We start from the raw sequence: 27,788 nt of genomic DNA on the forward strand, positions 1-27,788 counted from the left end.
GAGACAAAATAACTAACTAAGCAAATTGTTGTTTGATATACAAATCAACGGATCTTTTCCAACCCAAAACCTGCAACAATAAACTTTAATCAAACTTCAAAATGTGCGGGTTAAAAAAAAATTCTCCGGCTGCGAAAACAGGTGCGGTTACTTCCTAGCCGTGTAGTTTCGAAAACTAATGAGAAAGTAATACCTAAAAATACTAGAGGAAAAAAAACTTGTTTGAAAGAATTGAACTAATTTGTTGTGATTGGAACAAAAATTTTGAGGCTTCGCTGAAAGTATGTGCAGTTAATAATAGGTGTCCGCAGTTGACAAAAGTAATTCCAAAATAAAGGTGGAAATCATTTCGAGATTTTCAACATCACGTATGAAAAAAAGTTTTTTTGGCGCAAAAAAGAACTCCAGAAAACGAAATGGCAGTTACGGTTACAACTTTGGCGGAAACAAGTTGAAGTCAATTAGAAAAAAATGATGACTAATGCTTAAGCAAGTTTTGTTAATCACGATTTACTTTCATAAATTGTAGAATTAGGTTACGAAGCTAGTTCTTTTACACTGATCTCGATTTAGTAATTCTGATCTTGACTCTATTGACTAAACTGGTTAATTTTTTGGACCCTATTCGGTAAAAATACTCAGTGAATCTATGTTAACTAATAAAAGAGCATAGCAGAGCAGCTCGTAAAATTGAATCGATTCAATTTGAAAGGTTGCCAACGGAAAAAATTTTTTCGAAGCGGACGCGAATACACAAGATTGAAATTCAGAATGTGAATACCCAAATTCTTGAACAAGTAAATTTCACGATAAAGCTAATATCTCCTCTACTTGTATTAATAAAGAGTGGCACCAAAATTGAGAATATTGAAAACATCAATCCAACCTTTTTAGTTTTAAGATCAATGACTTTAAAATCAAAGTTTTTAAATCGAGTAAAAAACTCGTATTCAGGAAGGTACCGGAATTTTGAAGGAAAACAAGAAACCGAGATAACTAATGATTTTTAACTGCTTGTTAAATTGCCAAAAAATTTTAACAAGACTGATCTACGGAGAAAAATGTCTTGTGAGGAAACTAATTTTGCTTTTGTTAAAAATTTTTGTTCTTAATTCAATAGGAGCAACAATCTGAAACCAAAAATAGCAAACGGATCGAATAATAAGCTAATAAAAGCATATTTTACTGACTTTTCGCGACTAAACGAAAAAATTTGGCATCATAGTCCTTGGAAATTGCTGAATATGTTACTGTTTTGTTTAGTTTAAGTGTTATTGCTTTTAAAATTTAAAATATAAGGCTAAACAGGGAAACTAAATGCCTATTAAATTACTTTTAGAACCCCTTGCAATAGGTGCGGTTACTTCCTAGCCGTGTAGTTTCGAAAACTAATGAGAAAGTAATACCTAAAAATACTAGAGGAAAAAAAACTTGTTTGAAAGAATTGAACTAATTTGTTGTGATTGGAACAAAAATTTTGAGGCTTCGCTGAAAGTATGTGCAGTTAATAATAGGTGTCCGCAGTTGACAAAAGTAATTCCAAAATAAAGGTGGAAATCATTTCGAGATTTTCAACATCACGTATGAAAAAAAGTTTTTTTGGCGCAAAAAAGAACTCCAGAAAACGAAATGGCAGTTACGTCGGTGTGTTCATCGTTCGTTTTTCACTGTTTATTGACAAAATTCGAAAGAAATTGTTACCATATCATTAAAAATGAGCACATCGAAATTTCAAATTCTTTGAATTGTTGGAAACCAAGCGAAGTCTAATTACTGATGCAGTGAATATAGTCCTTTTAGTGAATTTAACTAATTTCCGCAATTTTGTTTATGAGATCATATCTCTCTGTCGTTCTGATAGCAACGCACAAAGGCAAGCTGACGCTAAAACGCAAACACGCACATGTACATACACATACACTAATGGGCGAATGAAAAGGGAGCCAAAGTAAACGTAAGCCGACAGAAAAGCAAGCCGAAAGTTATGTAATAGTTTTGTAATCTATCAGAAATAATACATGGTGAGCCCTTATAGACAATTCTGGGCATAGTATTATAGTGCATAATGTATTCCAATGCACCAAAGAAACAAAAATACGTCAATTTTTAGAAATTTAGTGGTTACGGGCCTCAGCGGACCGCTGTCCATGGACATGCCTCTCATCCGCTGTGGGATGTAATCCAGAAATCGCGGGCCGTTTATAGCGGCTAACCGGCCCGCCAGGGACAACTTAAAATACGGATATCCCAAAAATTTTCGGCCTACTTGACCTCATTTTCAAAATTCTGCTTGCTTGCATATCGGCTTGCTTGACCGCAACTAATGAAATCTTGTGAAATGAGTTTTAATCTGAATGAAAGTTTAAAAAATATTTAAAAGATCAAACATTTTTTTGTTAAAAAGTAAGAAAAATTTTATACCTGTATTTTAACAGATCGATTCAGTTTTGAGCGACACCATTTTAATTTCCTTGCACAAAAAAGTCGGCCAAAGGCGTCTTATCAAGTTCCCAAAATTGGAATTGAAACAATAAAGGGTAGCATTTTAAGTCTAAACTCGCGAAAACTGAAAAATAATAAAGTAGCATCTAGTTTTTGAAAAATATGCTTGCCAATAGCTTTTACAATTACTTTGGTTTGAAATCCCGCAATTTACCAAAAAACGCTTATTTGTAATTCCAAGCTACCAGAAATCACAAAAAAATTGGGCCAAAGTTTTGCAAAAAAGGTGAACCACGATAAATCTGTAGTTCAGCTAAAAGTCGGAAAACTTAAAAAAAACAAAGCATTATGAGCTTTCTAATGATACGATTCTTATCTTTCGTCGCGAAAAATATTGATCGGTCAGAATTATGTCATCAAGAAATATATCAGTTGGGCAAATCAAATCCCTCCACCCCCCCCCCCCCCCCCAAAAAAAACAAAAACAAAATCGAGTTCATCGTTAAGAAGTTGGTGACATAAAAATTTCACAATGCGGTGCGGCGACGATAACCCTGATAGCTAAAATTAAAGTTCTCTTTTAGGATTCTAAATCATTTTTTTAAAAAAAAATAATAAATCTTTTCCAAAAGTCCGTTTTAAAATGAGTGATCTTAGATAATCGTAACTATAATTGCTCCCACTAGTTCCTCTAGTGGAAAGGGGGGTGGAGTTGTTAAATTTTAATATGTACAAGAAATGATGGTTATTCTTTGTCTGTCGGTATAGAGCGACTATTTGCAATTCGTTCATGTAATTGTTGAACGACTGCGTAAATGTTTCAAGCCTTAAATTATGGATGCTCATATAACATGGACAATGTAAAACAGCTCCTAATAAGCCTCCATTAGCTGCAGATTAAATTGCATTGTGACTATCCATGGAAAAGTAGGAATGATTGATGAACTTAAAATCCTTTTCAATTCTTTTAACGGGATAGACAAATCCTTGTTTAATGAAAACATGAACTCTTAAAATCATTGCAGTGCAAATACGATATTCCATACAGCACTTTAGCGATTTGGAAGAAACATGACAATATTGATATAAGAACATATTTCAAACTCTTGTAAATTAATGAGTTGCCAAAAACAGCACAAAATAATGGGAAATTTGCAAAGTTTATAAAGTTTTGAAGATATTTTGCACAATTTTCCACAATAAGTTGCCAAAAACAACAACTGTGAAATATAAAATTTTTGAGAACTTTGCAAAAATTTATAAACTGATGCATTATTTACCGCAAATTTGCAAACAGGTTTGTAATTCTACCTTAATTTTGGACATGGTCGCAGTACTTAATTATAGGGCAATATTTTTCAAGCAGCAAAAAGTAAACGCTTTCTCTGAAATCGAATTTCGATGCTTTTTTGTCATAGAGTATTTAATTTTACTTCGCACATGTTTGTAGCTACTTTAAATTTACTTTTAATTAAAATCACTAATGTTTTGTTTTTCGTTTCGTTTGAATGCTGTCTTTCATTTTTATTATGTTCTGCCTCTTTGTTATTTGCAGTCAAATTGTTTTTCCATAAATTCCAGTCTGACCGTTTTTATTTATTAAACCAGACATGCTTCTTGTGAACTGTTGTAAAATATTTATTATCTTTCATTTCTTTTCCTTTCCAACTTATTATGGTTGAGCGACCTCAGTACTGTTTTTGAAACATTTCTGAGTGAAAATATTTCACCCTAAAGTTTGTTAAAATTTCCACTTTGGGGCAAGATTTGCCCAATATTGGTGAGAAGGGTGCCTTATTTTAAACCACACCCTTCCTAAGGGGGTTAATTTTATTAGCACTAATGAGATATTGTGCCGGCTACCGCTGGAAATTTCAAAAAGGGGGCTTTCATTCAAATTGAAATTAGATTCAGTGGAGGCTTGGTAAACTCAGGTGTGAACAAAAATTACTGCTTATCATTAACTGCTGCCAATAAACCGACTCCAAATTAGCCTCAAAAGTTTATCCCACAGTTTCATTTCACCAGATCATGGGTTAATTCTGAAGTGGATGCAACTTTACTGCTAACGAGCTGGGGTGATTTGGAGTGAAAATCAGAAATATCTACTTAATACTATTATTCGGATAATTATTCGGATAGTTTTGGTTTCGATTTAATGAACCTTTCACTTATGATTAGCATCACTTTCAGCACTCTGTTTGGTTCTCTCTCACCGCCCGCAGTTAAATTTGCTCAATTATACGAATTTTTGGTGATTCTTAACTTAGCCGAAAATATGGCAACGTTTATTCGATGCTTAACTCAATTTAATTGTCAGCTTTTATTTAGGTTCAGCTCAACTCACAGTATAAATAAAACAGAAGATTTGGGGTGAGTTGTGTGGTCGTGGGCAATTCCGCTACAATGCAAAACCAAGTTATCATAATATGGAGTTAGGTTTAGTGAGCAATGATTTATTTTCGGTTATCTTTACTGTTTGGTTCACTTGTGCGTCATGGCTGGAGGCGTTTCGAAGATTAAACAAAATTCTTAGATTTTCCTTCGATCGAATCCCCACTTTAATCTAAAATTTCGAATACTTATTCGACCTTTTTTGTCTGGAAAACCCAAAAATTAAAAAAAACCCAAAAATTATTTTAACATTTGAACAATATTATGGTACATCGCAAACGAAAAAAATTGAGCCGATTAACTGAAGATGTTATGGTGTCCTGTTATATCGCGATGTTGTTTAACCTATTATAACCAAAAGTTATAACTTATTCTAACTCATTATTACCACACGTTATGGACTATTGTTTCGGAACCAGCTTGCTATTTTTTCCGCTCAATAACTATTCAGTAATTGTACGTATGTTACTTTTGTCTTCATAAAGAATTGATAGAAATATAGATATTATTTCTAGCTTTTGTGTAATTATATTTCCTGCACTATCTTTGAGATGATGAATATTGTCTCTTGTTTCTTTAGATAGAAACAAAAATCAACCTTATAATCATTTTTAATTAAAGGGGTAGAAACCCGTAACTTATCGATGATCTAATTTGGTTGACATTTCTCACTTATCTAATTCATGAGAAAAAAATTGAGAAAAAAAACCTGTTCATTTACAGCCAGCTTGGCTTAAAAATAATCCCTTTTTATTTTTCCCATTTTCTCCTTTATTATTCATTACTAATTAGTTTCACATTGAAAGAAATTGAATAGTAAACAGATTTGTTTAACAAGAAATTTGATTTCTGAAAAATTTCGACTTTACCTTTTCGGTCAAAAATTTTATTATCCCACCGCTAACAGAAAAAAAAAATCAGTAACGCGTTTTGAATTGATTTATTGTTGCAGAATAAAATCAATCGTCACAATTATAAATGAGATTATCGACCTTTACTTACCTGTGTCAATATTCAGTTTTCACCCCCCTAGTTATTACTGTTTTTGTCTTATCTGTTGATTATTGCAAGTGTCAGGATTATTATCAAGATTATGAACATTTTCTGCCCAGAAATGGCTCAAATGAAACGCTTCATATATTGGGGAAGTGTTCCGATAAAAGATGTTTGCTACAACCTTGCGATTTTTTTCATGGTCAGATTTTATTTTGAATTGCTTGATTGATCATAAAAACAATCTAAGGTGCTCTAAAATCTTACTAGTAAAGTTTTTCCAGCAAAGCCAAAGAACCTACTGAATGTACCAATTTCTAACGTACCAATCAAACGTAAAGATCGCCTAAGCACTTTTCCAGAAAATTTTTTTGGGTAAATTGGAGGTGAGCTTTAATAACTTGCTGATGTAAAATTTAAAAGTATAAAATTGCCAATAAAACATGCAAATATTCGTTAGTACGTTTCGCAATTTTCGATTTCGAAGATGATCGCGGAAAAACTTGCAATTATCCGCACTAAACTCTTGCTTACTATTTGACAGAGTTTTTAAAATAAATTTGCTGGGTTAAAGTTTGTTGCTCATTGAAAACTTGTCAAAACACTTTCTAAACGTAAAAACGCTTTTTCCTCCTGCTTGGGATCTTTAAGGCCGTTTTCGACTGTTATATAATGACAAATTACCCAAAAGCATAGGTGAGTTGTTCGTAGAGCAACGTCGGGTAGACAAACGGAAGAGAAACCAAAAAGTTTTAAAAGTTTTTTCAAAGTTTTTTTGTTCTTTTGTATTGTTTGGGTTAAATGGCGAAACGTGTTAGAAACCATATAAAACTTATATTTTGCGTTTTGCCTGCTGTTTTGCAAAACGGGAACAGTCAGAGGTACCCATAAACATAAAGCACAAAACAAGAAGGCTCGGTAATATGCGTTCGCACATAATGTTCTGACCCCGCTCAACCAAGTTTTTGACTTATTGTCCACAAAATGAGGAAGGGATAAAAACTCAAAAAAAATATATTGCTCAAAAGTAATTGGTGTATCCATTTAAAAATTCGCTTTAAGATCTAACCACTATACAGATGAAACAATAACTCTTTTGATGGCCAATGATACCTGCCAATAGGGAGAGTAAGAGACAAGAAAAACAATAAAATCAAATAAAACAACGAGCATTACTTACGACCAAAAGTCAATGTCTATCTATTTTGTCTTAACAAAAACATAATGAAAAGGTCAAAATAGCATCAGATAAAATTGCAACGAAATGATATGGGACCTTTCTTTATTCGTAATAATTAACGAGTAGACAGAAAACAAAACGGGCAAAATAAGAAAATATCTTTAAACTTTTTGAAAGCACTTAAATTCAAAGTCATGAAAGCAAAAGTTGTCAACTGAAATCTTTCATTGGCTTCGATTATACCTTCGAACAAAACATTTTAGAGCTGTCAATATTCTGAATATCATAATGCTACAAAAGAAGAAAATATGGCCAAATTCAATTTTACGAGGAAACGGTGTCGAAGCATTTAACATCACAATGCTTTGTGCTGAATATTGCATTTAATCAATCAATTGCGCTTTTTGTCTTTTCCCTTGACGTGGTATTTTTCATTAATGTGCCATTAAGCTGATGATCTATCAAGACAGCAGAATTGAACCTCAAAAACCGGAAAATGTTTTGAAAATTATGAAAACTCGTATCAGCGATAATACACCATTATTTAAATAAAAAAACAGCACTGAAGACTACATTATGGTTCACTTGAAAAGAATGCAATTTCTCTTGTTGATGAGACTACGCTGAAAAGTCAAATATATAAAATTGAAATTCGGAAATCTCAATTTACCGTTATTTTCGTTTAAAAGAAATTTTATTAAAACCATAAGGCATAACAGCCTAAAATGGCATGCTTTCAACTTAAAAATGGTAAATAATTTAAATTGCTACTGCTCAGTTATTTTTACACAAACAATTGTGCACTTCATACTGAAACTCAATTAAACGACTGCACATTATCACTGAATACAAGCAGAACTCAAAATTTTACGATCAAATTTTTTAAATAGTGTTGAAGCCAAAAAATAATATGATGTGCGCTGAAAATTTTATTTATGTTCTTTGGCCTCCTTTGGCTAGTAAATTTGAATTTTCTATAATTGAGATTTGACGAAATCATTCAGGTCAGTAACTAACATTAAAAAAGGCAAAAATAATTCAAAAATTTTGTACAGGTCCCCATTACTATTCGATTAATTTCTGAACTATAAAGTTCCCCAACTAGACCAAAACTGTTCCTGCTCTTGCTGCTTCTCCATAACAAGGATGTCAAAAATTTTACTGATATAGCTTATTTGACCAAAAAGTCATTATATCAAAAACAAAAAATGAATTTTGGATACTTATTGAGTTATATTAGCAAAAAACCATGTGTCAGCTAAAATTATTAGATAGTTTTTTAAATAGCTGCTTCGATTTTTACTGAGTCAATTAATTAATTAGACTCTGTCATAAGAAAACAAAAAGAGCATAAAGTGCTCGCTAAACTCAAGAATTAAGTAAAAGTTTATGAAAACAATTCGTCGGAGCCATAAAACATTGAACTTTACTCATGAGACACGATATTGTTTCACTGAGCCTTATTGAAACATAAAGGGACCTTTTATTAATTGAACTTTTGAATGGAAAAGACTTATTTTTAACTGGTATGAAAAAAATGCAAAGAATATTTCAATACCGACAGACTCAAAATACAATCAGAATCTTTTTTTATTTCAAAAATCAATGATGAGACCAAAACTGGACTTGCTATCGCTGCGCAGCTGCGTAAAACCTCAATTAATCTAAAAATTGCTTGAAAGCTGTTTTGGCAAACGAAAATATTATACCAGAAATAAACTACATAATGTTAATAAATATCGGTTTGACTTAGCGAAAGATTGCAAAAATTTTGTTTCCGGGGAACTTTCTTCGGCACCGGAGTTAGAAGCAGCCCATTTCTGAATTAAGGAAAATTGTGTGAGCAGTTTTGAGTTCTGTAACTACTGCTACAAAGTGGAACAAATTGGCCTCTTTGATGCCATTTTTTAATTAAAAAATAGAAAAAATGCTGAGTTTAATTGAAAATTTTGCCAAAACATTTGATTCAATCTATTCATCCAAAAATGATCAAAATTTAAGCAAAAATTCAGAAAAGTGTGAACAGAACAACGGAAGTTTGTATCACGTTCACATTACTTTAAACCTCAGTAACTCCTAGGAAAAAGTGAAGATCAAAAAAATCTTTTTAATTTGAAAATCTACGCTTCTAATTCGATTTTATTTTTTTGTTGCCCAGTCATAGATTCAGTTTTTGCTAACACTTAGAGAATGCAAGGAAAGCAACCGTAGTAGAAAATCGCGAATTTGTAAATCGGCATTCGTTTTATAAGTTAATTTTTTTTGTTCTACAACATTGGCTGTTTTATAATATTTTCTGATCAAACAATTTTTTTGGGAAAAAATGATTTTATTCTAGAGGATCTTATTTGGGAAAAAATGATTTTATTCATCCCTAAAATTGAATTCGAAACACTTCCCCCTTTCGCTAGTTGTTCATGACTGGGTTGATGACGTATCACTTCGAACTCTGATTCGAGTCCTCGAAGAGAAGTTGAACGCGATGCCAAGTGATGACCCTAGCAGTTTGACTAGATCTGGAAAACGGAGATGTCAGTTGTCATTCAGAAACGGAAATGGCTACTGTTACGAGGAACTAATGCCCAGGTATGCTACAAAGATCTTCTGTTTGCTGATCCAGGGAATTCAATATTGTAAGCTAGTCGGTGAAAAAATGATTATTTTTTATTAAAAACCTGTCACCTGAAGTTTTTATTAGGACCGTTCTGATGAAAATATTGTCACCTGTAACCATTGAATACATCTTCTTCTGATTAACTATACACTTAAAAAAGGTTCTGCTGGATTTTAAGAAAACTACACTGGAGCATAACATGCAAATATTTGTTTAATAGATTGTTTGGAATATTTTCTTTCTTTTTTTACAAAATGCAGTTCTATTGCTGTTGATGAGAGCATCAACTGCAATGGAATTGCATTTTGTAAAAAAGAGAGGTTACGTAGGAGGTTACATGACTACTGAAAGTATTGTGTATATGGCAATAATGGCACACAAGAGGAGAGAATTTTAAAAATGTGTATTGTTATTGCAGATTTTGGAATTTCAAAAATTTCAATTTATTTTTTATTAGTTCTCTCGTTTTGTGTGCCTGTAGTTCCATACACAACTGCAGAATAACGTAACCGTGCTTGAAACTAGAACTTGCGGGTTTCAAAAGCTAGTGTTGTATATACGAAAAAAAAAGAATTTATTTCTTGGACATGACGAAAATGTGACACTGCAGTAATCTGGCACTTTTAAACTTGTACGTGAGTGTTTTACAGTAAATCAAGTGTTTATCCATTTAGAGAAACAAAGGCTAAAATGCCAACAAGAAGAAAACGAAAAGGCAAAGATTGTTGCTCACTCGAATACATTGTAAATAGATTTTTGTTTTTTACTTTCATGTGTGTAAAGGTTAGCAAAGTATCATCTCCTAGCGACTACGTTCTTTGGGCAGCTTGTTGTTACGATTATAACTAAAGGTTAAACGCTTACATTCATTCGTGTAAAAACCGTATCATTCAAATCTATATCAATCAAATCACTCATTTAAAAAATATAAGGAAAATTCATGATGGTTTTAATTTAAGTGATTTGTTGCCATGTTATGTTTGTTTTGTTTCTGCTGATTAAGGACTTTTGTTCTTCTGTTTCACTCAATGTACCACTTTATGTGAAGGATACTAACGTTCCCCAGTGCATCGAGTCTGTATACAGACTTCGTTTTTTGTCTGAATTATCATAGACTTTTCATAGTAAAAAGTGACATGATCATAATATGTTCATAGTAAAAATACAGACTGAGAAATACTATGATTCAGCGCTGATTTACTATGTTACTATGAGTAGTAGATAATAGTGACTAGGGGAACATACAGGGGGGGGGGGTCACTTGCAAAAGGATTTTCGCCCCAGTGGGATTCGAACCCGGATCTAGTGCGTGGGAAGCGGATCTTGTACCATTGGACCAAAGGTGTATAAAATCTATGAGGTTATATTTGTATATATTCTGGACCCGTTATGTACGCTTACTTTACATATTAAATTGGTTGTAGGTACATATATAGTAAATTTGCGAGAGAGATGGGTACATATGCAGTAAATATGTACTTTCCCGTAAACATGTATATATTCTGTCTTCGAACTACAGATGGAGGCATTTTGGAATTTCAAACTATGAAAAATGTCCCCTAATATTTTATTAGCTTCAAAGTGCTTTGCGCGCGATGATTACATGTAAAGTATTCTAAAGCAACCAATCACATTCGAGCTACAATAGGAAGCCAATTCAGAAAATTTAGTTATTTTACCGTTTTACACGTTTCAAAACACTAGCCTAGTATTGATTTGAAAAATGACAAACCGAGTTGTAAGAGATGAAATTGATGGGGGTATTACAAACTTGGTTTTCGATGATGGAAACCGAGAGAGACCACCATGGCGGTGCTGTTCCAACACCATAGTCCCTCGATCAGAGATCATATTCTTTGTTCAAGTGAGTATTATAGTGCTCATGATCAGTCTTTGTTTCGCCATGCTATTCTTGATATCAGAAAGTTGTGAGGAGAAGTCAATTTGGATTGCACTGCTTTTGAGTCTAGTTGGTTATATTTTGCCAAATCCCAAACTATGAATAAAGTTATTCTTACAAACGATAGAATCTTCATGGCAGTTGTAGGCCCGAGTGGTTCAGGGAAAACCGACCTAATTTTCAACATGCTGCAAAGTTCATCGTTTTACCCAAGATTTCCTAAAATTTATTACTTCTACAAAGAGTTCCAGGACATTTTTACAGCTATGCAATGTCAAATACCACAAATCGAGTTCATCAAATATTATGGATTGGATATAGCAAAGAAACTTTCGAATTGTCTTTCGTTTATGATGACTCATGCGAGGAAATATTTAACGACAAAGAGTTCGTAAAAATTGCTACATCGGGAAGACACAGAACACTCCACGTGATTTATGTCAAACATAACTTATTCCAACAGAGCAAGTGGTCACGAACGATTGATCTCCACACCGCTCATACCATTCTGTTTAAATCATTGCGTGACATTCAACAAATAGAATATCTCGGAAAACAGTTGAACTGCCTCCAATTACTCAAGGATGCATACAAATTAGCGACAGCTCAGCCATATGGACATTTAATTGTTGACCTTGATCCGAAAACAAGTCAAGGCTTACGATTTTTTTCTCAACATTTTGGTCCCGAACCGTCAGTCTTCTATATTCCTTCGGAGGAAGCCATTATTACACCAATTACGAATGAAAAAGAGACACTTGCTTATGCTGAAGCGCTGGTGCGTCAGCAGTAACCCGAAATCGAGTGGCAAGCGAATTTTCATAGCCCAAGATATTGATTTCATTCGGTTTCCAAGCGATTGTGTTATGAACGTCCTCTCTGGTGTTGTCTCAATCAACAAAAAAGAACTGCAAAAATTCGAATCCCAAATGCGACAACTTTCAGAAAAACATTTAACGCACTACAAAGAAGTAAGCTTTTCCAAACAACGAGAGGGCATTCTCTCATTCGACTAATTGCCAGACCTTGTCTAGAGTATCTGAAGAAAAATGCCAACTGAAGAATTTGTGCTTATACCCCGCAACATGTTTACAACTGAACAACCTCAGGTTTCGCAAATATTGAAGGACCCAGTTGCACGAAACAAATCAAAACAACTATCGCTTCTGCAGAGAACATTGAAACACGAGCAGCCAGAAGCAGTTATTCATCAGAACACAGAGCAACAGACTGATGACGTCATGGTTTCCGATGAGGAAGAAAAACGGCAAAATATACAGATAGGTTTAAACAGAAAGAGTTTGATGAAATCAGTCAGAATGTGATTAATGACATAAATTTTCTTGAAAAGGACAAACTTGAAAAATCAAAAACAATTTTGAAGATAAACCAATCGCGTAACATTTCTCTGGACGATGAAGGCGAAATTCTCATCGATGAGAGGAGCGCTAAATTGCAGCTTCAACTTTCCTCTACGCATTACAACAAACATCATCGAAACTTTAGCATAACCATTATAAAGTGCTGAATTATTTGAACCTTGCACCACACCCCACTTGTAATACTTATGCAAGAAATTCCATAAAAGTTCAGAAAGAGCAAAAATTACGTCAGTTTCCAGGTGGAGGAGCCAGTGAACAGAAACCTTCTGTCGAGAGAGCAGAAAAAACAGAGACTGCTAGCTTTGATGAGGAAGGCTTCGCAGACGCAGAGGAAGAAATCAAAACGCCAACAAGCTGGAAAACTCCATTCAGTGGAAATCAAAAGACTAAATAACGTCTACATAAAAGGAAAAGCAGCCTTTGGAAGTGTTACCAACATCAAAAAGGAAAGCGGTCTATCACAGAAAAAAAATGAGAAATTCGTTCAATCGAAAAACTCGTACACCAAATATCGTCAATTCCGGAAAAATTTTCCACGATTGAAGGTAGTTGCTTACAGAATAAACGAGATCTGGTCCATGGATGTTGCCTATATGGACAAAATAGCAAAGCACAATAATGGGGTTAAATATCCATTGGTTGCAGTTGACGTTTTATCACGTTATTTACGTGTTCAACCTCTGAAAACGATGTATGTAAAAGACTGCGTTGAAGCCTTCAAAAAAAATGATCAAGACGAAACAACCAGAGAAAGTGTGGACGGACAAAGGCACTGAATTCAAAGGCGAGTTCAAAACTTTCTGTGAAAACAAAAAGATTCATTTGTATACAACCGAAAACGAAACCAAATCGGCGTTTGCGGAAAGAAATATTCGATCTTTTAAAAACATTATATACAGATACTTCGAAGAAAAATGGACTTGGAACTATATAAAGGAGCTTCCCAATTTCGTAAATATCATTAACAGTCGTGTTAACCGCGTCACAAAGTTAGCCCCAAATAAAGTTTTCAAAAAACATGAACCATTTTTAATTTCGATTGCTTTGGACGACAATAAATATAAACCACGATTCGAAGAGGGGGACCTGGTACGAATAGCGAAACCAGACATTACCTTCAGAAAAGGTTATACTCAGAATTATACAGACGAAGTTTTCACAGTACTACGATTGGCTACAACAAGTCCACCTACCTACAATCTGATTGACGCGAACAACGTTAAAATCCTGGGGAAGTTTTACGAACCGGAATTAGTACAAGTTAATGTGTTAAACACTGAAGACGAGCAATGATTTCTAACAGCAATGACTTGTTTACAATTGACTTGTTATCAAATGCACCAATGGACGTTTTCAATGAAAATACTATGGCAGCATTTCGGAACCAATTATCACAACCAATACACTTACAGGGAGAATGGCAAGTAGCATTGACTTCTCTATCTTTTCCATCAAACATCAATAACGTCAACTCTGGAGAACTAGTTGTTTACAAGAATTCAATGACCGATCCAAATGAGTCGAGTAATCGATCAGGACAACTCAGAAAAATTCGGACTGGTATTTACAACAGCTGGGAAGATCTAGTCTCGGAGATTGTTCGCATTGCAAGACTAAAACAGTTCGATCGTAAGTTCGACAAGATAACGCAAAAGCTTGTGTTAACATTTGGGGAAAATGAAGGATTGTCATTTCAAGACAATGAAATTCCCAGCATTCTTGGTTTCAAGGGGACCCCGGACCCTGCACAAAATGGTTTTGTTCACATTGGTTACAAGACAAACTTGGAAAATGGGGCTCCGAACTCTCCTAACAGACATTTTGGTATTTTCCCCGTTGATATAACATGTGGCTCACAGCTTATTTTTGTCTACATCGACATTATTGAATATCAACATGTGGGTGACTCGCGGGCACCCATTCTCAAAATCATTGAGTCGGAAAGACGTCTAAGAAACGGCAGCCTCAACACAGTAGCACCTGTTCACCATAAAACCTTCACAAACTTGGATTACAAGCGTTTACTTTCAAACAATATCCAGAACATCAAAGTCGAGCTGAGAAACGAGACCGGGAAACTCCTACCTTTCACCGGAATCGGTAAAGTTGTTGTCGGTCTTAAATTTCAGAGAATAAGCTAACTGATGGAAGCCTACTATAGTAATCAAGCATCCAATTCAATGCCCCATTTCTCAGGACATTACAGACAAAGAGGAAGTGGATTCGGCGCATTAGCTGCTGGTATTGGACGTGTGGCATTACCCTTAGCTAGGCGAGTTATTTAGCCAGCAGCGAAAAAAATCGGAAGAAAATTGCTAGTGCAAGGTGCACCAGAGTTTTTAGAATTTGCAACAAAGAAGAAATCAGCGAAGCAAGCTCTGAAAAGTACAGTTAAAAAAACAGCAAAAAAAACAAATTGGAGGGTCACTTCAACGTGGTCAGAAAGCAGTCTATCGCAAAAGGTCAACCTCGAAGGAAACATATAAAAAGTCTCTACCAAAGAAAAGGATCATTTCGCAAAAAGCAAACCCACAAAGGAGTCGATCGGCTTTCTTCTCTAAAGTGAAAAATGCGTACTAACTTTGTTATTCCCACAGAGGCTACACACAGCTTACTCGACTTGTTCGAAAAACCTCCTCTGCTGGTTACATTTGATCAATCGTTCGAGCAAAAAACTGGACCACTTTACTCACCCACTGGATCTTCGTTAGAGTTTGAAATAGTCGGCGACAGAAATAATTTCATCGACCTGCAGAAAATTTATCTGGAATTCAAATTTCGCGTTGTTCAAAGTAATGGAAACGATTTACGCTTCACCACGGGAGATGCCAACAATAGTGACACACCACATTTGGTCAACAACACCTTACATTCGCTTTTTACTGATTGCTCAGTGTCAGCAAACGGCATTAAAATTTCTTCCGCCAATGGTCACTACGCACACAAGAGTTTCATTGAAACAGAATTTTCTCATGGATCGGATGCGAAAAAAAACCTGGCTGAAATGTCAGGGATACGAATATGAAGCAGACCCAACAGATGTCCCAGCCGCTACGGTCACAGCTCGACAAATAACTGTGAGAAGATCAGCCCAAATCACAATGTATGGAAAAATTGCTACCGATTTATTTTCATGCGAGAAGCATCTAGCGAGCGGAGTAACTTTGCGAATTTCTTTCCGACGATCACAGGATGATTTTACGATTGTAAGTGAAGACGGGGCTAAACACTATAAAATCAAAATTGATGAAGCAAATTTGTTCGTGCGAAAAATGACGGTCTCGGATAATGTGGTGGGCGCAATCGAGAAAACACTTCTCAAGACGCCTGTAATGTATCGCTATAATGAAGTTATTTCAAAAGCTTTTCTAGCAACAGCTGGGCAGCAGAGCTGGAAGCAAGAGGACATTTTCACTAAAGAACCCATTCGGAGATTGATAGTTGCCATGTGCCGCAGTGATGCGTTCATCGGTACCAATACGCTAAACCCATTTTCATATAGGAAGTTTGACTTGAATGAGATAATAATTTACCGTAATGGGTTCGCCACCGCTCAACAACTGATAATAAACGACATACTACAACTCAATGGCTGCACTAGCTTATGTAGAAAATGGTCACGGAATATCGCTCACTGACTTTCCCGAACACTATTTAATGGTATTTGACCTTACCAGCACACAAGAGGCTACACATGATTTCATCCATCCTGAGTTAACAAACTCATCATTATCAGTGGAACTTAAATTCGGAGCAGCTTTACCAAACAACATTGAAATATTATTCTTGGGAGAAAAATGTTCAACAGTATACATCGATTCTGCGAGAAACGTTTCCAAAAACGCACTTCCTATGAGCTAATGGATGAAGATCAGATATTCAAGTTGATTCTACAATGCAAGCACCTAATGTTTAAATTTAACGGTGTTTATGCAGCTGACAATTTCCCCTTGAACATGCCAACCAATTCATTTACCATCGTTAATGCATCGCCAGCATCTTCACCTGGATCTCATTGGGTTGTGCTTGCAAAGAGATATGAGTACCCAAACATTTACTTCGCCGACCCGCTAGCATTACCCATTTATTCATATAAACACATAACAGACCGATTTTGACAAAGCACTACTGATAGCATAATAGTGGACCTTATGAAAGACCGACGTGACTCAAACAAACCCCTGCAAAGTGCAAACTCTCAAATGTGTGGACTTTACTGTATTTATATTGCTCATTATGTTCTCAATGATAACTTTCCATTCATTCCCGATATGAATGACGTTCAGCTTTTGTCATTTGTTAAAAATGTGAAGTGAATATTCTAGAAGTTTCTTTATTTTGTCTAATGACTCATCAGATCAAGCAATACATTTGAGAACTTTTGAACTAAATTCAGGCCCTGGATTAATAGACGGAAAGCTGGGTAAACATTTTACAGCTTGTAAACAAATTCAAATTTTGTCTAGACAATGGAATGTTAGGTATGTAAATAACTAAGATTACAACATCATGACGTTAACTCGGCTAGACATGAACAAACAAACAGATTTTTTGCATCTGATTGGTTGATTAAATCTGTGAGAACTTGGTCCCGGGGACTTGAAAACTAATCATTGCTTTCTGCCTTACATCTTGAAATCAGTTCACAAAATATTCAGTTTTTGTTTACAGAATTCGGATTTTCTCAAAATTGACGTAATCGGAGCAACATTCCCGTGTTTTCGGAATGCCACAAGTCAAGTGTAATATTTGCTAGCAACTGCTTGCTGATAAAAGGGGCCTCAGGCGTCACCGAAAAAGCATCCACAAGATCTATCCGCAGGCCAATTCATTCGAATTTAATGAGTGTGGTTTCTCGACGAAAAGTCTCTACGAACTAACAGGACATATGACAGTACAACACGATGCGCCCAATCCCCGCTACTGTCTATATTGCAACAAATGCTTCCCTCGCGATGTTGATTATTTAGAGCACATGAACGGTGTTCATAGTCTGCCAGCATGGAATATTGACTCGGAAAACCTTCAACAATCGGGTATTTTGCCAACAGAACGAGCTTTTGGGGGCGCTCTAAAAACGTACGAAATTGCAGTCGGGGCGAGTGATCTAAATCTACTTCATGTCATGCATATAAAACGACAAGAAATCGAAAACATTGTTCGATTGAGCTTTCAACAGCATTCGCAAAAGGTTCGGTTTAGCTCAAAAATAGAGTTAAAAAAGCCTCCAAAACATGACAATGAATTTTCATCAAGTCAGCCAGATCGCATCTCTTTGTACGTAAATTCAAAAATGGAACGCGTTGATTTTGGAGGTCTCCCAGACAAAAGCTTCCATGCCATGGTTGAACAGATGCTTCTGGCGTTGAACAACTTCGCCTCACACGGTAGCGGTTGGACCCTCGATCAGATTGACAACATAGAAGTACGATTGGTAAAAAACAAACCAATAAGCGCATCTTCATATCTAGCGCTTCCCGAAAAACTCTCTCATACGTCAGCTTTGCTCAATATACGAAACAGAGAGGATGAAAATTGTTTCCTGTACTGCTATACCGCAGCATATCATTTGAAATTTGGGCCACGACTGGTTCCTGTTGGCGCTTCATCACGCAGGATAACCAGCCCCGCTACATACGGAACCGGGAATCCATTTGCGAAACAATCAAATGATGAATTCAATATGCCAATGGGTTTTCATCAAATGGCAAGATTCGAGGAACTCAATGATGTCTGTGTCAACGTTTTTCGGTGAGAAAAATTCTAACTTTCAGACCTTAAGCCCCCCCCCGCAAAATTTAAAAGAATCCAAAACAAAGAATCTTCAAAAATATGATAACACAAAAACCTAATTTTTAGGTGCGCTGAGAGCGGTTTAACGCCATTAACGAGTATCGAAAAAGACAAACTGCGACTTTAATTTGGATCTATTGCTGCTAAGTGATGGTCAAACGCATCACTACGTTTTGATTCGAAATTTGTACAGTCTTATACATAGGGTCCGCGAGCGAGTACCAAGGAGTGAAAACTATCTTTGTAGAAACTGCTTCTACCTCAAAACTACGTTACAATAAACATATTGGCTTCTGTCAACAAAACAAGCCAGCAGTTGTTAGAATGCCACAGAAAACTTCATTCGTTTACAAAAAAATCCAGTCTCGATGGTTTGCTCCAATAGTTGGGTTTTTCGACCTGGAATCAATCATTGAATCAGTCTCTGGCTGTAGAAACAATCCGCAAAAAGCAGAAACAAGAATTATAGAGCTTCACAAGCCATGCAGCTACGCAATGCTTTTTGTTGGGCAGGATGAGGTCGAGCCCTTTCATTTTGAATGTGAGAGCGGTGCTGGCATTATGTCCAAGTTTGTGGAGTCTCTCGAGCGAATTGCAAAGAAAGAACATAATGCCAAACAACGAAACCTATATTTTAACGGTGAGCCGCCATATTCAAAAGAAGATGCAGAAGAATGTTGGATATGTGAAGAAGCGCTGGAAAACACAACAGAAAATCGAACTGTTTTAGATCACTGTCACTTTACGGGTCAATTTCTAGGATGGGCACACAACAGTTGTAATATCAATCGAAAGTTCTTAAACTACACCCCGCTATTTGCTCACAACCTTTCGAATTACGATCTACATCACGTTATTCTTGCCCTACAAGGAAGCAACATGAGCAATACAATCTCAATCATACCCAGTACAGACGAAAAATTCATAGCCATTGAAATTGGTGTTCTGGTCAAAATGCGCCCGGACAAAAATGGAGTTGAAAAACCAGTGTATGAGCATATACGACTATTGGACTCGTTTCGATTCATGTCGTCATCACTAGATACCTTAGCCAACAATTTACCAGCAGATGAGTTCTCCCTGCTCGAAAACTACTTCAAAGACTGGCCAGAATCATCTGTTCAAATGCTAAAACAAAAGGGTTTCTTCCCTTACAACTATATTGACAGCTTTCCAAAACTCAGAGAAACTGAACTACCATCGAGAGAAAAGTGGACTAACAGCCTTCAACAGTATCAAGTTAGTGTAACTGAGGATGAGTACGAGCACGCTCTTAGAGTTTTCCAGGCGTTCAAGTGCAAAACAATTGGGGAGTATTACAACCTCTATTTGAAAACTGATGTTTTCCTTCTTGCTGCTATCGTACTTTGCTTCCGCAAGGTATGCTACCAAACTTATGGACTTGACTGCTGTCAATACTACACAGCTTCAAATCTTTCGGGGGACGCTATGCTAAAAATTTGTAAAGCACCCCTTGAACTTCTCACAGACAGGGAACAGTTAGATATGGTCGAGGGGTTGATCCGGGGTGGAGTGAGTTCTATCTACAACAAGAGAATCTCGGTTGCCAACAACAAATATCTCCCGAATTTCAATCCGAAAGAGCCTTCAACGTTCATAATTATGATAGACGCCAACAACCTCTATTGTGGCTTAATGGAAAAATTCTCATTACCTCTCAACGATTTTGAGTTCACGGACAAACAATGGGACTCTGATCTTGACCCACAATTCATTCAGAAAGTATTGGAGACTCCTGACGACAGTGATGTTGGATACATTTTGGAAGTGGACTTGTCATACCCAGACGCACATCATGACCTTCATTCTGATTTCCCCCTAGCTCCAGTGAAGCAGCAGGTTGAACCGTGCTGGTTAGGCGATTATCAAGAAGAACTCTTAACTAATATGCAGAGGAATGCCCACCCTCGAGTAATAAGCTCATTCAAACTCTATTCCCCAAGAAGAACTATATTCTACATTACCAGACACTAAAACTATATGTTCAGTTAGGTATGAAAGTTGAAAGACTGCAACGTGCTATAGCGTTTAACCAATCAAAGTGGTTGGCACCATATGTTCAACTCAACACGCAAAAACGAAAGGAGGCAAAAAACAAATTTGAGGAAAATTTTTATAAACTGATGGTCAACAGCGCCTTCGGAAAAACATGTGAGGGGAAGAGGAATCGAATCAAGGTGAAATTAGCCCGCAGTGAAGATGAGGCTCTCAAGTGGACTTGCACTCCACAGCTGAAATCTTTCAAAATAATTGGTGAAGATCTGGCAACAATTAGCCTTAACCAAACTGAAATTCTGTGGGATGAACCAACAATCGTTGGTGCATGTATTCTGGACCTCTCCAGGAAGTTCATGTTTGACTTTCACTACAATACTTTGAAAAAACATTTCAACTGTAAACTGTTATACTCAGACACAGACTCATTCGTTTACGAGATCAGATCTAATGACTTTTACGCCGAAATGAGACGAAAAACTGCTCTTAAAGATCTCTTCGACTTCTCCAACTTCCCCAGCGACCATGAGCTGCATGACCGTACTAATGCCCGGGTTACACTAAAGTTCAAGGATGAGATGGGTGGTAAACTGATCTCGGAGTTTGTGGGCCTCAAACTAAAGCTATATTCAATCAAACTTGCGGATGGTGAGTATATCTTTAAATTTTTCTTTGGGAACAGGAAAACATTAATTCCTATAACGTGTAAAAGACAGAGCAAGACTGGTGAAAGCGTAAAAGTTTTAGAAAGGTGTAAGAGGCTCAAAAACGAAAGTAGAATTTTTAGGATCTGCTAAGCAGTCAGCCAAAGGTGTCACGAAGGATCCTCGCAGTAAAAATGACTCATGAAATGTACAAGCAAGTGCTCAACGGTGGAGAGACAGTGAGACTAGTCAACACAAGAATTGCTTCTAGCAAACATCAGTTGATGACAGTTGTTTGTAACAAAAAATCGCTCTCTGGATATGACGATGAACGCTATATTTTGGACGATATGATCACTACACTACCGTACGGCCATCACGCTCTGCGAGAGGAAATGTTCATGCGGAAAATTCTTCGTGATCCTGACTGGAGTTCAAGCGATGATGAGGAGACTAACGTTCACTTTGCCGAATCAACTATGGAGCAGAGTCCACCGATTACTCAACACACACAGCTTCCAGAAACTTGGTCACCACCTGATCCAGGTTTTAACCAGCGTGAGTACAGTGAGCATGAGGATAATATTGTCAATTTTGCAAACCTTACTCGACAAGAGAGTGAAGGATAGCTTGAAAGATGTTCTTTCATAGAAGACCAAGCCATTGAATCAGGTTCGTCGCCTAGTCTTCTCGACCTAAGACCAACATCTCCAATTCGTCTTTCTACTAACACTTCAACACAAAAGCAATCCATCCACCGAACCGGACCATCAACAAGTATGGATAGTTTAAAACGAACGCTAGAGCTGATATCAGACGATGAATCTATCAATGTAGAAAGAATAAAGAAAAGAAGAGTACTGACAATAGACTCAGATAGTGAAGAAAACTAAATTTGTAAAACTTACAGCTTACGTTTTGTGATTTTTTTCGTCTCTGCTTTAATTCTATAAAGTATTTACTGTTTGGTGGAATGAAAAAAGCTTTTCAACTAGTCATAAAACAGTTCATATTATATGTCCTTAAAGCTCCCACATAAGCAGTTGATCAATTTATATCTAAGTCATTTTTGTCCTCAGTACCTTCAATCCATAGTATAAGTCTTTTAAAGCCCCCCATATAAGCAGTTGATCAATTAATATCTAAGTCATATTTGTCCTCACTACCTTCAATCCATAGTATAAGTCTTTTAAAGCCTCCCATATAAGCAGTTGATCAATTTATATCTAAGTCATTTTTGTCCTCAGTACCTTCAATCCATAGTATAAGTCTTTTAGAAGCTCCCATACTAGTAGCTGATCAATTAATAACTAAGTCATTTTTATCCTCAGTACCTTCAATCCGTAGTATAGGTCATTTAAAAGCTCCCTTATAAGCATTTGATCAATTGATATCTAAGTCATTTTCATCCTAAGTACCTTCAATCCATAGTATATGTCTTTTTTAAAAGCTCCCATACTAGTAGCTGATCAATTTATATCTAAGTCATTTTCATCCTCAGTACCTTCAATCCATAGTATAAGTCTTTTAAAAGCTCCCATATAAGCAGTTGATAAATTTATATCTAAGTCATTTTTATCCTCAGTACCCTCAATCCATAGTATAAGTCTTTTAAAAGCTCCCATATTAGTAGCTGATCAATTAAAAACTAAGTCTTTTTTAACCTCAGTACCTTCAATCCATAGTATAAGTCTTTTAAAAGCTCCCCCATAAGCAGTTGATCAACTAATAACTAAGTCATTTTTGTCCTCAGTGCCTTCAATCCATAGTATAAGTCTTTTAAAAGCTCCCATATAAGCAGTTGATCAATTTATATCTATGTCATTTTTGTCCTCAGTACCTTCAATCCATAGTATAAGTCTTTTAAAAGCTCCCCCATAAGCAGTTGATCAATTAATATCTAAGTCATTTTTGTCCTCAGTACCTTCAATCCATAGTATAAGTCTTTTAAAGCCCCTCAAATAGGCAGTTGATCAATTTATATCTAAGTCATTTTTATCCTCAGTACCTTCAATCCATAGTATAAGTCTTTTAAAAGCTCCCCCATAAGCAGTTGATCAATATATATCTAAGTCATTTTTGTCCTCAGTACCTTCAATCCATAGTATAAGTCTTTTAGAAGCTCCCATACTAGTAGCTGATCAATTAATAACTAAGTCATTTTTATCCTCAGTACCTTCAATCCGTAGTATAAGTCATTTAAAAGCTCCCTTATAAGCATTTGATCAATTGATATCTAAGTCATTTTTATCCTCAGTACCTTCAATCCATAGTATATGTCTTTTTTAAAAGCTCCCATACTAGTAGCTGATGAATTTATATCTAAGTCATTTTCATCCTCAGTACCTTCAATCCATAGTATAAGTCTTTTAAAGCCTCCCATATAAGCAGTTGATCAATTTATATCTAAGTCATTTTTGTCCTCAGTACCTTCAATCCATAGTATAAGTCTTTTAGAAGCTCCCATACTAGTAGCTGATCAATTAATAACTAAGTCATTTTTATCCTCAGTACCTTCAATCCGTAGTATAAGTCATTTAAAAGCTCCCTTATAAGCATTTGATCAATTGATATCTAAGTCGTTTTCATCCTAAGAACCTTCATTCCATAGTATATGTCTTTTTTAAAAGCTCCCGTACTAGTAGCTGATCAATTTATATCTAAGTCATTTTCATCCTCAGTACCTTCAATTCATAGTATTAGTCTTTTAAAAGCTCCCATATAAGCAGTTGATCAATTTATATCTAAGTCATTTTTATCCTCAGTACCTTCAATCCATAGTATAAGTCTTTTAAAAGCTCCCATACTAATAGCTGATCAATTAATAACTAAGTCTTTTTTAACCTCAGTACCTTCAATCCATAGTATAAGTCTTTTAAAAGCTCCCCCATAAGCAGTTGATCAATTAATAACTAAGTCATTTTTGTCCTCAGTGCCTTCAATCCATAGTATAAGTCTTTTAAAAGCTCCCATATAAGCAGTTGATCAATTTATATCTAAGTCATTTTTATCCTCAGTACCTTCAATCCATAGTATAAGTCTTTTAAAAGCTCCCATACTAGTAGCTGATCAATTAATAACTAAGTCTTTTTTAACCTCAGTACCTTCAATCCATAGTATAAGTCTTTTAAAAGCTCCCCCATAAGCAGTTGATCAATTAATAACTAAGTCATTTTTGTCCTCAGTACCTTCAATCCATTGTATAAGTCTTTTAGAAGCTCCCATACTAGTAGCTGATCAATTAATAACTAAGTCATTTTTATCCTCAGTACCTTCAATCCGTAGTATAAGTCATTTAAAAGCTCCCTTATAAGCATTTGATCAATTGATATCTAAGTCATTTTTATCCTCAGTACCTTTAATCCATAGTATATGTCTTTTTTAAAAGCTCCCATACTAGTAGCTGATCAATTTATATCTAAGTCATTTTCATCCTCAGTACCTTCAATCCATAGTATAAGTCTTTTAAAGCCTCCCATATAAGCAGTTGATCAATTTATATCTAAGTCATTTTTGTCCTCAGTACCTTCAATCCATAGTATAAGTCTTTTAGAAGCTCCCATACTAGTAGCTGATCAATTAATAACTAAGTCATTTTTATCCTCAGTACCTTCAATCCGTAGTATAAGTCATTTAAAAGCTCCCTTATAAGCATTTGATCAATTGATATCTAAGTCGTTTTCATCCTAAGAACCTTCAATCCATAGTATATGTCTTTTTTAAAAGCTCCCGTACTAGTAGCTGATCAATTTATATCTAAGTCATTTTCATCCTCAGTACCTTCAATCCATAGTATAAGTCTTTTAAAAGCTCCCATATAAGCAGTTGATCAATTTATATCTAAGTCATTTTTATCCTCAGTACCTTCAATCCATAGTATAAGTCTTTTAAAAGCTCCCATACTAGTAGCTGATCAATTAATAACTAAGTCTTTTTTAACCTCAGTACCTTCAATCCATAGTATAAGTCTTTTAAAAGCTCCCCCATAAGCAGTTGATCAATTAATAACTAAGTCATTTTTGTCCTCAGTGCCTTCAATCCATAGTATAAGTCTTTTAAAAGCTCCCATATAAGCAGTTGATCAATTTATATCTATGTCATTTTTGTCCTCAGTACCTTCAATCCATAGTATAAGTTTTTTAAAAGCTCCCATACTAGTAGCTGATCAATTAATAACTAAGTCATTTTTATCATCAGTACCTTCAATCCGTAGTATAAGTCATTTAAAAGCTCCCTTATAAGCATTTGATCAATTGATATCTAAGTCATTTTTATCCTCAGTACCTTCAATCCATAGTATATGTCTTTTTTAAAAGCTCCCATACTAGTAGCTGATCAATTTATATCTAAGTCATTTTCATCCTCAGTACCTTCAATCCATAGTATATGTCTTTTTTAAAAGCTCCCATATAAGCAGTTGATCAATTTATATCTAAGTCATTTTCATCCTCAGTACCTTCAATCCATAGTATAAGTCTTTTAAAAGCTCCCACATAAGCAGTTGATCAATTTATATCTAAGTCATTTTTATCCTCAGTACCTTCAATCCATAGTATAAATCTTTTAAAAGCTCCCCTACTAGTAGCTGATCAATTAATAACTAAGTCTTTTTTAACCTCAGTACCTTCAATCCATAGTATAAGTCTTTTAAAAGCTCCCCCATAAGCAGTTGATCAATTAATAACTAAGTCATTTTTGTCCTCAGTGCCTTCAATCCATAGTATAAGTCTTTTAAAACTCCCATATAAGCAGTTGATCAATTTATATCTAAGTCATTTTTAACCTCAGTACCTTCAATCCATAGTATAAGTCTTTTAAAAGCTCCCCCATAAGCAGTTGATCAATTAATAACTAAGTCATTTTTGTCCTCAGGGCCTTCAATCCATAGTATAAGTCTTTTACAAGCTCCCATATAAGCAGTTGATCAATTTATATCTAAGTCATTTTTATCCTCAGTACCTTCAATCCATAGTATAAGTCTTTTAAAAGCTCCCCCATAAGCAGTTGATCAATATATATCTAAGTCATTTTTGTCCTCAGTACCTTCAATCCATAGTATAAGTCTTTTAGAAGCTCCCATACTAGTAGCTGATCAATTTATATCTAAGTCATTTTCATCCTCAGTACCTTCAATCCATAGTATAAGTCTTTTAAAAGCTCCCATATAAGCAGTTGATCAATTTATATCTAAGTCATTTTTATCCTCAGTACCTTCAATCCATAGTATAAGTCTTTTAAAAGCTCCCATACTAGTAGCTGATCAATTAATAACTAAGTCTTTTTTAACCTCAGTACCTTCAATCCATAGTATAAGTCTTTTAAAAGCTCCCCCATAAGCAGTTGATCAATTAATAACTAAGTCATTTTTGTCCTCAGTGCCTTCAATCCATAGTATAAGTCTTTTAAAAGCTCCCATATAAGCAGTTGATCAATTTATATCTAAGTCATTTTTATCCTCAGTACCTTCAATCCGTAGTATAAGTCATTTAAAAGCTCCCTTATAAGCATTTGATCAATTGATATCTAAGTCATTTTCATCCTAAGTACCTTCAATCCATATTATATGTCTTTTTTAAATGCTCCCATACTAGTAGCTGATCAATTTATATCTAAGTCATTTTCATCCTCAGTACCTTCAATCCATAGTATAAGTCTTTTAAAAGCTCCCATATAAGCAGTTGATCAATTTATATCTAAGTCATTTTGTCCTCAGTACCTTCAATCCATAGTATAAGTGTTTAAAAATTTTCCGCGCTATCAGATGGAATTGAAAAAGTAGCCAGTGTTTATTGGCAAACAAAAACTCCTCTTTGTCTCAAAATTAGGAACATGTTCATAGTTACCTCTGTAGATCATCTGTGTCGATTGTAGCAATCTGTCATAATCTACCCTACAACTGATCTAAGTGTCTAAGTGAACTCAGTGAGTGTTTGTGAATTGTGGTGCGTGTTAAAAGTTTGTGAACTGGTGCCGTCTAATTTTCGCAATAGGGTTTCTCTAAACCAGCAAGGTCCGCTTCTCAATCATTGGGGTTGCCAAAGTTAAGAAGGCCAGGAGTTTACTGGCGTCAAGCGAGTACAGTTCCTGCTACTCTTCAGACTGTTTATCTCAAGACTTGGTACTCCAGACAAGACATGAAAATTAATTCCCAATATATATAGAATTTATCAACAAACAAAATATAAATGTGAGCAACATCTGAAGCTGTTGATGAAATGTCACGAGACTAAGAGGAGAGTTTTGAAATAAAAAAACCCAAAAACTGGTCAACGAGATGTAAAACTTAAAAGGACTAACTGAACTATTCCTTTTCCGCGGTCGGCTTCCAACCCGCTCTCCTCGTTGCTCTCCACCTTGCTCACGGCTTTGCACTCCCTTTTGCTCTCCACATCACTTTGTTCGGCCATAAAAATGTCACCAATACCCTTGA

General features: G+C 35.5%; 1 protein-coding gene across 1 annotated transcript in view; it reads left to right on the forward strand.

Moving 5' to 3' along the window:
* LOC142350476 (uncharacterized) overlaps positions 1-27,788 on the forward strand; it is a 101,284-nt gene that overhangs the window by 13,748 nt on the left and 59,748 nt on the right. The window contains exon 3 of the mRNA XM_075402327.1: positions 9,421-9,595. Within this exon, the coding sequence (XP_075258442.1) occupies positions 9,421-9,595 (175 nt within the window). The remainder of the gene's footprint in view (positions 1-9,420; positions 9,596-27,788) is intronic.

Source organism: Convolutriloba macropyga, chromosome 12 (genome assembly GCF_964194025.1).
Source record: "Convolutriloba macropyga chromosome 12, txConMacr16.3, whole genome shotgun sequence".
Taxonomy (NCBI): Eukaryota; Metazoa; Xenacoelomorpha; order Acoela; family Convolutidae; genus Convolutriloba; species Convolutriloba macropyga.